This window comes from Cricetulus griseus, chromosome 3, assembly GCF_003668045.3.
Source record: "Cricetulus griseus strain 17A/GY chromosome 3, alternate assembly CriGri-PICRH-1.0, whole genome shotgun sequence".
Lineage (NCBI taxonomy): Eukaryota > Metazoa > Chordata > Mammalia > Rodentia > Cricetidae > Cricetulus > Cricetulus griseus.
In genome coordinates this window covers 110925508-110941097 of record NC_048596.1, presented here as the reverse complement: position 1 = coordinate 110941097, position 15590 = coordinate 110925508, and the positions used below count along the sequence as shown (strand labels likewise).

Sequence of the window (15590 nt, the reverse complement as noted above, 5' to 3'; positions counted from 1 at the left end):
AGTGATCAAACTCATTAACCTATGGGGGACATGCAATGTTGATGCATACTTTTAAGATTATTTAATATCCCTCTTTGGCTATCATTTTTAAGCCTTCTGATGAGAGTACTATTAAGCTATAATACATTAATTAAAAAATGTTGACCTAGCTGTGCTATAGAATAAAGAATTTATGAAGTTACAAAAGTTTACATTCATATTATGTCCCAATGTGCTATGCACCAGAAATCCTTAACACATTAATATTTCTATACCAGGCCATATAAATATTGACACTTTGCTCTATTATTACACTATAAATAATTTCATAACTGTCAGGTTTTATTCTGAGATAATTATAGATAGGTTTATGTTTTGCTACCAAGTGATTTATTAAAAAAATACGTTTTTCAGAATTGTGAGCATTTCCAGCTTGCACATAAGAAGTGTGAGCCTTTACTATTTGGTATCAAAAATCTTGGTCACAGGTTGGGAAAATAGGGTTTGCAAGGCAAGTCGAGTCTGCAGTAATAAAGTTTTGGAGTACACTGCACTGTAACATTTATCTAATGAGATATCATGTCTGTGTATATGCTGTATTAACAGTACTGAGTGCTTAGATATCATTTCACAGCTGAAAATATTTGCTATCTAGTCTCAAAAGCAAAAGTTGGCTTGGAAACTTTATCACAGATCATAAGAGTTCTGTCTGCTACCTGTGTTGACCATAACTTCACAGACAAGATGGAGAATATGTGGTAAACTGAATACAACTGATTGCTTAAAGCAAAACTAAACAGTATGCAGTGGGGAAGATGAGTATGTAAATGTAAAATATTGAAAAATAATCATATAAAGAAAGTAATATAAAATTATAATAGGGCAACAATCATATATTTTACATTAAGTGACTAAATTTTGACTTTAAGTAAAATAAGAAGGCATTCTGTAGTTTCTTTAGCAACCACTGAGGATTTTAAAATGAACAAAAAGAGATGTAAAGCTAATAACGGTATTTAGAAAAGATTCTTCTGAAATAATACCGGAAACTAAAAATAGAAGGGTACATGGGGAAATAAAAAAGAAATTGTAGAAAATTGTATGAACCTAAATAACTCTTATACACGGCTATTTGGGTTAAAGTGTCATAAATAAACAGAAGTTATATATAAATACTGTATTTTCATGGATATATATCTGAGTCTTGCCGGGGGTTGGTGGTGCACGCCTTTAATCCCAGCACCCGGGAGACAGAGGAAGACGGATCTCTATGAGTTCGAGGCCAGCCTGGTCTTCAGAGTGAGTGTCAGGATAGGCTCCAAAGCTACACAGAGAAACCCTGTCTCGAAAAACCAAAGGAAAAAAAAAAGAAATCTGAGTCTTAGCAAATCAAAGAGATAGTCCTATGGTTACATAATCAATCATCTATTTTTCTATAGTACAATTGAAATACTCAAATCTGTATAGTAAAAGGTCCATTATTAGTGAAAATTATATTACATTTTTTTGGTCAAACTGTCTATCTACTCTCCCTTTAAATTGAGATTTACCCAACCTCAAGGCACAGATCATCAAAACTGTTGGGTTTTAGGGCAGGAGAGAGATGACTGATCAGTAATAATGACTGATTTTTCCACGAGAACTGAATTTTATTCCCAACACCCACATTGTGGCTCTCAGGCATCTGTAACTATAGCTCCAGGGGATCCAACACACTCTACTGGCCTCTGAGGCACCAGGCAGAAATGTGGTTCACATCAGATAAGCAGGCCCAAACATCTATATATAATATATAAATTTTTAAAAATATACTATTGTATCTTGTGGATCAGAGTTTAAACAAATTATCTAATGAGTCAGCTTCTTACCAACATGACATACATTTAACAATTACATATTTTTTAAAAAGAACTTCAAATTAGTATTTTAGCATAAAAACATATTTAAAAACTTGTCCCTCAACAGTGATCATTCAGTGCCCAGTAGCATAGTAAGGTTTCCTGCTAAAGATGCTTGCTGGAACTTGCAGAACTTTGGCCACTAGGAAATATCCTCATTTCTACAATAGATCTGTTACTTATGATTTAATTAAGATTGCCTGAAGATCAGAGAAGCAAAGAAACCAAGTCTGTATAGATCTTACCTCTACCCAGCTAAAATGGCAATCCTGTCTCCAAGAATCCTTAGAGGCAAAATTTCTGAATTCCTGTCTCCTTTTATTCCTTTCTCCATCCAGTCATATCCTCCTGTCCCATCCCCCCTCCCCCACCCCTCCTGCTCCCCCTCTCTAGTTCTGGGATCAAAGGCATGAGTTCTGTTATTGTTCCATCTTGTGTAGGCTAGGCTGGCCTTGAACTCAGAGAGATCCACCTGCCTGTCTCCTGAGTCCTGGGATTAAAGGTGTGTGCCACCAGTGCCTAGCTTCTACAGCTAACTAGTGTGGCTAGATTTTCTTTCTGATACTTCAGGAAATCTTTATTAAATCATAAATAATATATCACCACACAGACCTACACTGTTTCTATTGAGGGCCTAAATGGAACTTTGACTGCTTTTTAATTCTGTTTTTGAATAGCATCTAAAATTACTTTAAGATTTTCTTAAGGATACTTCCTGTAGACAGTTGGGAAGAGACAGCTGGGAATGTACCAAGAAAAGGAGAAAAGTGAAAAGGACGATAAAGAGAGATCATTCACAGGACACACTGAAATTTTTCACAGAATGATACAGAATTCAAGAGACTAGAGTAAGAGAAAGGTAGGATAGAGGAGGGAGTGGGGGAAGAGGGAGGAAAGAGGTTGGTAGTAATAAAGTCTGCCTATTGGGGTCCTGTAATTAGTATAAAACTTCATTATTTGTTTTATAACTGATATCTTCACCAATCTATCAGTAAAAGACATACTGAATTATTTACTTCTCCTTTTGGAAAAATGAAATAAAAATATAAAAATCTTCCTGATTCCATAATAAGTAAACATTATAGGAAGCCACTAAATTTTCAATTCCTACCTAAAATTTCAACAAGAATACTTTAGAGACACTCTATTTTTTTTCACTTTTGAGGAAGAATGAAATCTGTATCATGAGTGTTGTTTAAAAGTCTCATTTCGCCGGGCGTTGGTGGCGCACGCCTTTAACCCCAGCACTCAGGAGGCAGAGGCAGGCGGATCTCTGGAAGTTCGAGGCCAGCCTTGGTCTCCAGAGCGAGTGCCAGGATAGGCTCCAAAGCTACACAGAGAAACCCTGTCTCGAAAAACCAAAAAAAAAAAGTCTCACTTCTATTCAGAATAAAAAATGAAGAATCTTGGCATGGAGAATTATTCCTATCTGCTTCAACTTTTGTTTGGTGTACAGCCACTGAAAGTTGCTCTGGTGAGAGTACCTGTTCACAGATAAGCTATTACTGATAGGATCTTTATTGTTGTTATCTTCTATAGAAAAAAACACAAACAAACAAAAAGGCTCATTCCAAAGAGAAGACTCATAGTCTCTGGGTTGATTCTAACGATTTGATGAATTAAACCAAAGTTAAGAGTTAAGATTTCTTCAGGTCAATTCCTGTCATTGTGTTGTGTCATTCTACAGAGTTTTTCAATTTTTCAAACCCTGCATCTCCTTACCTTTTAAAGTCTTTTACAGAAAACTAAAGGCATTGACATAGATCATGACTAACCCAACAAGAAGAAGGAGCAGTAGGTTTAAAGTGTAAAGCTTGCTTAGGGTCCTGGCTCTGACATGTGTGTTCTATGAAAAATGGTCATAACACTTAATCTCAGTGAGCTTCAGTTCCACTATTCGTAAAATTAATAGCTTAGTCTAGACATTCCAGGATTGAGAATTAGAAGAAATGCTGTTGTAACTCCTTTTTGTGAGCAGTGGAGTCCTGATAGCTCTTCAAGTCATCAGGAGCCAGGAGGACATCTCCAGATACTGACATTTCTTTCGGACAAGGCAGGTCAAAGGTTATTTGCTGCACTAAGTCATGTTTCAAGACTCAGAAGCCTGTGTGTTTGAAGTAGATAGTGACATAATACATGAATTTTTTTCTTTTTATTTTCTTTTTGTTACTAAACTATTGGCCTTTGGCTAAGGCCAATAATTAGTCTAGCTGTGACTAATTAGTAACTCATTTCTATCAGTCTAAGTATTCCCACAAATACATGAATTCTTTTTATTTCACTGTTCTCTATTCTAATTCCTGGACCCTTGCATATTTAGTAACCACAGGTCAACTCTGACAGCATAGAAGAAGTATCCTTAGAATCTTTATTTATAAAGGTGTTCTGGGTGACCTTGCTCTGTCACCCCTTGTGGTAGGGGGTGAGAAGACTCAGCACCAACGACTCAGGAACTGTGATTCAATGAGTAGTGCTGAAGACTCATTTATTAAGGAAGTTAAACCTGCCTTTATGTACCCTCCAAGGTCCTATTGGCTCAGGAGACTGACTCTGCTACATTGTCTTTTCCTCATTGATGTCTCTGGATCAGGTGTCTTTCAACAGTCTCTGGGCTTTGAGGCAGGCTTGGCAGTTTGACTCAGGAAGGAAGTGCTTGCAGTTCATGCTCAGTGGGCTGGCCTCCACATGGATGGGCCCGGGGGCATGGTAGGCTGGCCACAGTTTCTCCTATAGAAAGGGAACTTAGAAAATTACTCCAGAGCCAGGAGGTCTTGGTGCACGCCTTTAATCCCAGCATTCGGGAGGCAGAGGCAGGCAGAGCTCTGTGAGTTCGAAGCCAGTCAGGTCTACAAAGCTACACAGAGAAACCCTGTCTTGAAACAAAACAACAACAAAAGTACTCCTTATAAATTGATGGCAAATAAAATGCAAAGCAAGCAAATCTCCAAGTTATTAACCAGCCAACAAAGTATTAGATGAGATTAACTCTGAAAATAAAAACATAAGTATAAATTTTACATAAGTATACATTTTAATTAGCAGCAAATAGGGAATGGAATTACAGCACTACTTCAGTAGGTTGATGTCAAGTTTATTCTTTGTATTTTTACCAAGACCATGGGATTGAGTATGTCAATGTGGTAGGCATAACTATAAATTTAAAATTGGTTTCCTCTGCATTCATTTTCAAATAACTAAACATGCTAAGCATGAGAAGTTAGAGGGAACATTCACGAACATATCTGCCAGTATTGAATGTTCTGGAAAGTAGGAAGTATAGCGTATGGTGTCAGGGCATCCCATACCAAGGACCACCTGGAAAACTGTTTCATAAATACTCCCCTGGAAATACGAGAAAAGGTTTGACAATTGTTTTACTCACCTTATATTTTTGGCCCTTGACTCCAAATGAGAACAGTGGCTAAGAAAACCTGAGAACTCATGGCACACATCTACTTTGCAGTATTTGTCAGCTAAGATGTTTCAAAACTATTTTCAGTGATTTTTTAAAATACTCCTTAAATTTTCTTTACACAATGAATTTACCCACTTATGTGATAAAAATAAAGACAAAAATCAGACCTGTTTTTTTTATTTTTTATTTTAGAAATTTAGCTTATTTAATCCTCAAACTTCCCATTGCTTTAATTAAAAACTAAAATATGAACTAAAAACAGTGAAACTAAGAAATTTTTCAAAGTCCAGGCTCTTCCAGCTTCCAAAGCAAGAGCTCTTTAGTTGTGTACACTAATTAGAAGAATAAGAAAAAATATGAATGGGAACCATGATGTTTCATAAAACATACTTTTATGTGACTGAAGAATCCTTCCTAAGTTACCCTTTAATTTCCTAACACACCAAAAAAATGAGTCCAAAGAATAAGTAATTTCCACAGTGACTAAGGAAAGTATTTGGCACATCACCTGAGCATAGTTAAATATCTCCCTGATTAGTTTCTCAAAAACCAGCAGAAGTCCATGTTTAAAATTCCTGATGATATTTCTAAACTGTTTTTCATCCTTCCTGAGAGCCAGTCACTTTCTCACACAGGATTGTTTTCTATTTCAGATGTAATATGACTCTAAAAATATTTCTCTGAAGTGAAAAAAAGAAATAGGTAGAATTTTGTTATTCTAAACATACCATTATAGAAAATTCCAGTGTAATCTATACAACAGTGAATGTTTTGAGGGGAATGAAAGTATTGCCTTTGCATATAAGAGTTTGTAAGGTCATAGCTGAATAACTATTATGTTCTTGTTTCTCAGGTATGAAATAATGAATTTCAAGGAAATGGGAAAAGATTATTTTGATTACATTAATGTTGGAAGTTGGGACAATGGGGAATTAAAAATGGATGATGATGAAGTATGGTCCAAGAAAAATAATATCATCAGATCTGTGTGCAGTGAACCATGTGAGAAAGGCCAGATAAAGGTAATATAGAACCCACACTTCTTTTATTGTTGCAAAATTAATAGTATTAGCTCTCATTGGGTATTTTTTTATTTGGCACTTGTTTTATATTTTATGTTATAAGCTTATAATGGCAGAAAATGAGTTTATTTCATAACTTATTCTGATAATTCTTTAGGAAGACTAGCATTCAACCCACCATAGTCTAGGTAGCTAATCTGGGTTCATTGATTCTACTGAGTTGTCATATTTTTCCTGCTCATTATTTCTGCATATGAATGTTTCTAAAGATAAATGGAATGATTCCTAAGAATGAGCGGTTTAGAGCTAGAAAACATATTTAACACATACCTTCAAAATCCTTGAAAGAATGAATAGAGATTTCTTGGCATGTCCTCTATCATGTTGTATAGGATATATCTTATATAATGGTAGAGCTTGATTCCCTGTCTCCATATTCTTAACATTGACTACATATTTGCATCTCCTTGGCTACTCATTTTTAAATTGCTTTCTGTGTAGATCTCATTTGTACTCTATGCAATATACATTTGACATTTTCTTCTTAATACATCTCAGAGTTCTAATTGAGCACCTTCATTCAGAATAACCTCTTCTGGCATCTTGTCCAGAGATTTATGAACTTGGTTTTCCATGGAGGATTGGCATTTTTTCAGTGACAGTGAAAACACCTTTATTTTCTGTATGTTCATAGTTGGAACTGCTAGGTAAGAGCATTGCCACTATGTCTTATAATAAGTAATGATGTGAATCAAAACAGAGCATGCAAAAAGTTAAGCCAAATTGGTTTTGAATAATTGAAAAAATATATCAAGTTGTTGCGATTCAAGGAGACTGTTATATGGGAATTATTCTTGGAAAAGTGAACACATTTAGATTGGCAAAATATTGACATTTATAACGAATGGAAAATGAGCCACAGGCTGTCAGAATATTTCAAGGGTAAAAAACTCAGTATCTTAAATTTGCCAACCCCTGTAAAGGTCTAGAATGAGAATCTCATTATTTTAAATAAATCTACTTAAATTATATAATCTAAGAATTGTCTAAGAGTAGTTCAGATTACGCTGAAAATGAAATTCTCCCTTCCAAAGTGTATTGTGTGTGTGTGTGTGTGTGTGTGTGTGTGTGTGCGCGCGCGCGCGCGCGCGTGTATTACTAATAAAAATGGGTTATTTTATATTTTAAAGCCTTACATTGTACCAATCACTGATCCTAAGGAAGCTCTATAAAATGAAATAAGTTTGAACAAGAGGTATCTGGTTTAGTTTCTATGCAGCCACATTAATCAGAATTTTAAATACTCCCCTCAGGTGATCCGGAAGGGAGAAGTCAGCTGCTGTTGGACCTGCACACCTTGTAAAGAGAATGAGTATGTGTTTGATGAGTATACCTGCAAGGCATGCCAGCTGGGGTCCTGGCCCACTGATGACCTGACAGGTACTTGTATCAGTGTCAGTACATTCATTTGAAATCAACTAAAAAGTGATGCAACTATGAAGAGGAAAGGTTCATGCCTCCACATATCTGTCAATGTGCATAGTCTAGTGTTCAGAGAATTCACTGGGAAACAGAAGTCTTCCCAAAACCTGCCTCATCATGGAAGGCTTTAGATTATGGAAGAACTTCTGCCTGATTTCTCTCCTCACTCCCAAACAGAGCTCTTTGCAATCTACTGGGTGTAGTCATCTTCAGAAACATTGCACACAGTCCTAAGAGACTGACATACATCACCAGTCCAAGAACATGAAGAGAATTTCTTTTAGCTAACATTGTATCTTTTTCTTTGTGGTGTTTACATTTTGAAACCTAAACTTGCAATGTTGCTTTTAAGCAAAGTTGACAAAGGACAAGACAGCCTGCCCTTGTTTATTTGTTTGAATTTGGTTTAATTTAGGGTCTTTATTCCTAAGGCTACTCCTATATGCCATAATGTTAATTCCTTACTCTACCTTTATTTCCAATATTCCAAATAAGAAACTGAAGTCCAAATGACCACAACTCTCCTTCCAACCCATCATCAATATACTCAATGTGCATTTTGCCTAAAAATGATATAAAGACACAGAAATTAATATTATCCCTCTGTCTTACAGAAGCTTACATAGATACAAAAATATGCAAACATCATTAATATAATAAATGTAAGTGAAGATAACCATATCAAGTAAATTAATTCAAATACAAAGACAAATATTATATGTTCATCTCATTTGTGGGTCCTAGACTTTATAGAAACATAGAATCATACATGCATAAAAGATATGAAAATAGAAGCAATACTATGTAGGGGAGTACACAGGAACAATGAGAAGGGATAATAAGAATAGAGATGGAATATGTTCCAAGAGCATTATATGTTTGCTTGAAAATGGTCTTCCATATCTTAGTATAATAAAATGAGGCCTAAGAGAACACTCCTCTAAGAGTACCCACTGGGATATGTTTCATGGCTCCAGAATTAAGATGGATTATAGCACAGAATTCCTAGAAAACAGACCATAAGATCATCAGTGTTAAGTCCCTCCCTCCCTCATGGAATAAGTGATTACCCATGGCCATTGTACCAGCTTACATCAAAGCCCTGGTTATAAAGCCTGTGATTGGGAGCCTTTTGAGGCTTGCTCATATTAAGAGTTCTTATTAGTAAGTGGTATTTATACATAAGATTTCCTTCTTAAAAAGATTTAATAAAACATCCAAGTGCCTAGTGATAGTATTGAGCCGTGTTTTACCATTAAACAAGCTTTCTGAAGTTTTTAGGCATTCCAAAGCTGACTCAGTGCTGAGCAGTAAGTCAAAATGACTTTTTGGAGTAGATAAATTATAATAGGTATGTATATGCACACAAAATTAAAGTGCCTACAAGACAAAATTTATTATGATTAGTTTTCTGTGAGTTTAGTGTGACAGAGGATTTGGTGATGTTTTCTTTATATTGATCCATTATGTTTTGTGATTTCAAATTATATTGCTGCTGAATTTTAAATCTCTTGTACACTGCCAGGAGGTGGTGGTGCATGCTTTTAATCAAAACACTTGGAAGGCAGAGGCAGGTGGGTCTCTGTGAGATCAAGGCCAGCCTTATCTACAGAGGGAGTTCCAGAACAACTAGGACTGTTATATAGAGAAACCTTGTCTCAAGAAAAAAAGGACACTTGTATCCTCAATAATCTTGCATGATTAGTTAACTTTTCAATGAATACAGTGGTTCATTGGTATCTGTGGGGATTTTGGTTTCAGGTCCCCAGACAAATGCTAGAATCCCCTCGGTAAATCTACTTAAATACCTTAAATAAAAGAAAATGGGATTATATCTACATATCACCTTCTCACAACCTCCATAAGTATTAAATCATCTGTATTTGGTTTATAAGACTAAATGCAATATAAGCAGTTATATAAAGACTTGTCATAAAATAGTTATGAAATAATGACAAGAATGTGAAGACAATACTTGATTAACACAGATAATTTTTTTCTGAATTTTCCTATTTGCCTTCAGTTGTTTGAATCCATGAGTGTAGTAACCATGGATACAGCCAACACAATGCTTCTAATTGTAACTTTTTGTCTTTTATCTTCTAAGATGATGCTATTGAAAGTGAACATAGCCTATTACTTCATTACCTCAATAGATACATATTTTATTATTGCCATTTTGATTGTAATAATGGATGATATAGAAAGTAAATGGAGAACAAACCAAGTTAGTTCTCACATTTGATCTCAGTAATATAGTCTTTTATGTACCTTGTCCTGCTGTGAGAAGTTTTAAACACACACACACACACACACACACACACACACACACACACACACACAGAGAGAGAGAGAGAGAGAGATAGAGAGAGAGAGAGAGAGAGAGAGAGAGAGAGAGAGAGAGAGAAAGAGAGTTAAAATTGTGCAAAATAAGCAAAAGAAAACCAGGTAAAATGAAAATATTTGATAGAGAACATATAACTTAAAGTTGTGGCCACAAAGTATTTCTTAAAAAAATGACTTATGTGATAAATAGTAATTGCTAGCAAGTGACAGGAGAAATGACATTCCTGACCAAGAAGAAAACACATACAGGAAGGCAGAAGATGTGATAATATTGTTAGATTTCAGAATGTATCAGGGCAAGATCCAATGCCCCCTAGAAGAATGTGCTCAGGCTTTGAGTGTTGAATTGTCAGTAGAGTGAGCAACCAGTGCAAGAATTTCAGTGGATGCAGCGGTATGATAAATTGTATCTTCTTATAGTATTCTCCTTTCAAATAGACAGATTGGATGGTCATTGCTCCAGTAGACAAGCTATCTTGCTGTATTTAACTAAACAGTGCATTAACTATCTGAGATACGATTTGGTATAAAATCAAAAATACCTACAGACAAACTGATGCAGAAGGTGTTAAGCAAGACTGTCAAATTTCCTACCTTAAACATGAGAGGAATAATTGCATTTGCTCATAAATATCTAGACTTTAGTGCTAGATCTGAGCAATTTGAGATGCCTTTTCCGATTGTTAAATAGGAAGTATTTAATTTTAAAAGTTGTGGCTTTAATGTGCACCAGAACATGTGCCATAGGCTAGAAATAGAAGATAAAATTAAGTTTCCAGGAAACTTAAAATTTGGCTAGAGAAAACTTTGGTTAAAAAAACAAGTAACAACACTGTGCATTTAGTATTATAGGTGCAGAATGAACAGTATTAAGAATGACTGGAGAAATAGAGAAAGTTTAACCTTGAAATATAAGTCAACATTCTCAGGGAAAGTGACAATGATGATTCTAGAAGTGGTTCCTCTAGTATCATTAAAATCATACCCTAGAAATGATGTAGGGATGGCTAATGCACTGCTTTCTTGTCTCATATAATAGGCACATACATTCTTATGCGCTTTTGGCTCAAAAATGTCCTTGTATGAAGACAAATTCCGCACAGCTACTTCCCCTTTCTTCTAGCACAGTTAACTTTTTGAATAAGTAATACACACTCACATTTTCAAACTTTCTCATACTTGATTCATTAAAGAAACTCTTCTATTCTGTTCTGCTATTAGAAAGATCCTGACAAAAGACCCTAGGTCTACCATAATTTGGAACATCATGGTCATTTGTCATTCATTATTTCACAAATGTATCTGTTCAGTGAAATGGGCTTGATGCTGAACATTTTGGAAGATATTACGAGCCAGGTTTCTCTGCCCTACATAAATATCATTTCTGATTTTTGCTTTATTTTGTTTTGTCTTTTTGGGGTAGGAGACGAGAGCTGTTGTTGACTGTTTTATACAATCTAGGCCATTTAAAATGGGTGCTTGCACAGCTTATTTGTTAGCTCACTGTGTTTTTCCTGTTCAAAGTCTTCCCAAAGGATTTGATTTACTTTGATCTTTTAAATATCTGACAATGCCATTGCACTACAATTGTTGTCCTGCTCTACCTCATTCTTTTCCTGAAATTCAGATGTGGGAATATGAATTCCAAATGTATTTTCTTCTTCAGTCTGCAGACAGGACAGCCAGGCATTGACAAATCCAAATCCTGAGGTGTATGCTTGTGTGTGTGTGTGTGTGTGTGTGTGTGTGTGTGTGTGTGTGTGTGTGTCCTCATAGAGGACAGCAAATGGGTATACTTTGCCAAACAGTCATCGGGTACCAATATCAAAAGTGTGAATCATAAAAAGAGCTCTGATCTACAAAAAATGACATTTCAAATGTTCAGAGCTATAATAAGTGGTTAGATGTTATATCAAGGATGACCAGAACAATGTGGAAACCCAGATCAATAGACATTAACAGTTGCAGCTGAAAAATCACTTCTTCAATAAAGTGCATGTACATATAAATCAAAGTAAAATGAGTAGCTTCCTACATTAAAATTAAAGAGAAGAGTGTTTATGAAGCTAAAAATGAGGGTCCAAGAAGAAACAGTATGGAGAAGACAGCCAGGACAGCAAAGCAAATTCCAAGGCTTTTAGTGTTCTAAAATCATGGTAAGTAAGATTAAAGCCATTTATTTATTCAGTCATCTAGTAATCCACTCAATGAAAGCTATCTAGTGCCATCTCTGACCTAGATAAAAAGAAGGAAAATACCATTTCCTTCTATCACCCATGTACATCTTGTGAAACCTCTGTGTCAAGAGATAGATTAACAAGAGAAAAATGTCATAGTTATTCAACACAAGGTTTAGCTTTTGAGCCTTATGTTAGCCTCTTTTGTTTTCCTTTGTTGGCTCTCTGTGCTACCCAGATTGGTCTTCAAGTCCCAGTCTCACCTAATTCTCTTGCTTAGGTTTCATGAAGAGCTGGACCTCAGTACACTACAGGCCTATGCTACCATACCCATTTTGAAGTGACATAAAAACTCCCACAAAGCAAATTAGACCTGAGGGAGTAGTTAAAGCTGAGTGTTTATATGTCTAAGTTTGATATAAAAGAGGAGAGTTGGGATAACCTGTGTTAGGGAAGTCGTGGCCTAAGCATAACAAAGCTTGTTTGTTCCATTTCCTCTCTGTACCCTTTATCTTGTCAGAGGAGGATGCTCTTGTCCTGCAGGAATGACAGTGGGAGAAGTCCTCCCACTAAAATGTCTTATATCACCTTCTTCAGAAAAGATGGTGAGGAAAGGACAAGAAGCCCTTTATTGTACATCTTATTTCTCAAATTCAGTATGCCAAGGTGCTATATTGGAGGTATAGTTTGTCATGAACTCTATGCCAGGCAATATTCTACAGGCTAAAATGTTTCTGTAAGCTAACCACAAAAACACTCTGCCCTTCTATCCTAGAAAATAGTTTTCAACAAGGCCATTATCTCTAGAAATATCCAAAAATCAAATAAGAAATGAAATGCAATCCTGGAGGGCCACATGCTAAATATTATTTACACAGTGATAATGGAGAATGGATATTAATTTTAAGCGTGAAGCGGATGGATGCTATGGTGATATCATCTAGAAAGAAGTACATAGGAATTACAGAAGAGGTTCAGTTATGTTTGTAAAGTGCCTCTGTGGGACTGGGTATCATTTGAAATTAACATGACAAGACGTTAATATTTTTAAATATGGATTTTTTGTATTCATACTCTACACATTAATTTTTAAATAAAATATTTCATAACATTTTCTTACATAATATTGAAAAATAAATTTAAAAATAAATTACTAATATATAAATGCTAAGAACACTACAGTAACAAGATTTACAGCAATCAATGTGAATCTATTGGTGTATCAGCTAAAAAAATTTTGTAGTAGGTATAAAAACCAATGAAGAAATTTGAAGATTAACATTGTTAAAATTAGGCAATTTGTTCTCTAATTTTAAAAAAAAGTCAGTGTAACAATGGTTTATTTTGAGATGGGAAGGAAAAGTGGTAAAAAGCAACAATTTGTTTGGAGCAGTCAGAAGTTTCTAAAAGCTTCTATTTGCCAGAAATTTTTTCATGCTTCCCCATTTCTTGCCACTGTAAAAATTTCCAATGTGCTCTCTCTCTCTCTTTCTCTCTCTCTCTCTCTCTCTCTCTCTCTCTCTCTCTCTCTCTCTCTCTCTCTCTCTCTGTGTGTGTGTGTGTGTGTGTGTATTCTGCTAAAGAATTTAAGGTAAGTTGCAAGTAGCAAGATCCTCTGATCTTTAATGTCCTGTTCAAAGCTGCAAAATCATTCCCTGTTGACTCTGCCAGGGGCTGGCACCCTTCAGTAAATCTATTGAAAGTCCAAAGTAAACTCAGCTTGGCTTTCAAGCAGGAAGCAGTGGGGAGTCTGTGACTGGAAGTTACAATAGTTTCCTGCTACTCACAAAGAAATGGAACTTCAAATGCAGAGCTGTGTAAATGAAAGGAAGGTGATGCATATCCACAGGGACATTCTCTAGCAAGTCTTCTGGTTCCTTGAGTGACTTCATTGCCTTAGAATTTGGAAACTGAGTTTTCAACCAAAGAGGAAAAGTTAGGAGAGTTAAACAATGAAGAGTCCACAGGGGATCTGGAGGAAGTGCTCCCAGGAGCTGTGAGCAGTATCTGGTCTCTGAACTCAGAGCCTGAGCTAACCTTTGCAAATGTTTATGTAATATATATTTCTCTTTCATCCTACTTTATGGGGGCATTTTATGCCTTTTAACATGTATATACGCACTTAATAAAACCATGTGATGTTGTCTGGCATTGCTAACATCGATTCATCTTGAGTATGTTCTGTTCCAATCCTAAGACTTCGATATTATATTTTATGACTGAGATACTAAGATTCAGGAAAATTGTATACATTATTTAGAACCATAGACCTCAAGGAAAATCAAGCCCAGGGGGATATGCTATGATACTTCCCTTCTGTGGCAGCATCATTACTTAACCCCATATTTCTGGGAAATTGTATAGAAAGAGAATTCAGATTCAAATTTTTCAAAATATTAATTGTTGCTAGGATGTTCTGGTACTTTTTGCTCTAAATGTGATTAAAGCAGGATATTTGGTTTTTTGTAATTAAATTTAGACACAAAAATGGGGGAATTCTTGCCATTTACAAATATTTTGTGTTTCTGGTGCTTTTTGTGTGAATTTAGATGGGAAATGTTTATTTTTATCTTTCTAGCTATAACAGCATCTGTATTAATAATTGAACAGATGTTTAGAATGGTGCTGTCTAGCTGTTAACTTCTAGTTTCTGTAGCAGTCTAACCAGGACCACATGCTACAAAGCTGTCATGGATTCATTTTACAAACAATTTAATGTTTTTCACACTGTGCTAAGTTCTGTTATTTCAAATGAAAGGTGAATAACCTTCCATTTCAGAAGATTCATAAGTCCATAGTAGAAGCCTGACTTAAGTAATCACATTGGATTATTGATGTGATGTATACACATAGCAAGATTCCTTGAATATTCCAGAATATGGCTGGATATATAGGCAAAAAGTCTGTCCAGATATCCATGCAAATAAGGAGTCAATTCAATATATTAAGTTTTCCTACTCTAAAATAGAAGTTGATTTGACTATGGTCAAATAAAAGAAGAGAGGAGGAAATAAAGTTGAAGAAAAAAGTGGTAGCAGAAGAGGGCTAGGACTGAAGGAACCATTGATCAGTAAGGACTATCAACAAGAGATATTTGATCAGGTCTTGAAAGTTTGAAGGATCTTCTAAGAGAAAGGGGAATGAGTTCTTGACAGAATAAGAAATTAAGCTGGAAAAACTGAGGAGCACTCCCGCACAGCAGGGGATCCCTCTTAGACCCTGGATTAGGCACAAAATGCAGCCAAATACCTGTTTTCATAGAGATCTTTTA

General features: G+C 35.6%; 1 protein-coding gene across 2 annotated transcripts in view; it reads left to right on the top strand.

Moving 5' to 3' along the window:
* Positions 1-15590, top strand: part of LOC100763614 (metabotropic glutamate receptor 5) — a 430950-nt gene that overhangs the window by 348749 nt on the left and 66611 nt on the right. For both annotated transcript variants that reach the window (XM_035441359.1, XM_027407590.2), the window contains exons 5-6: positions 6146-6314; positions 7628-7754. In XM_035441359.1, coding sequence (XP_035297250.1) covers positions 6146-6314; positions 7628-7754 — 296 coding nt within the window. The remainder of the gene's footprint in view (positions 1-6145; positions 6315-7627; positions 7755-15590) is intronic.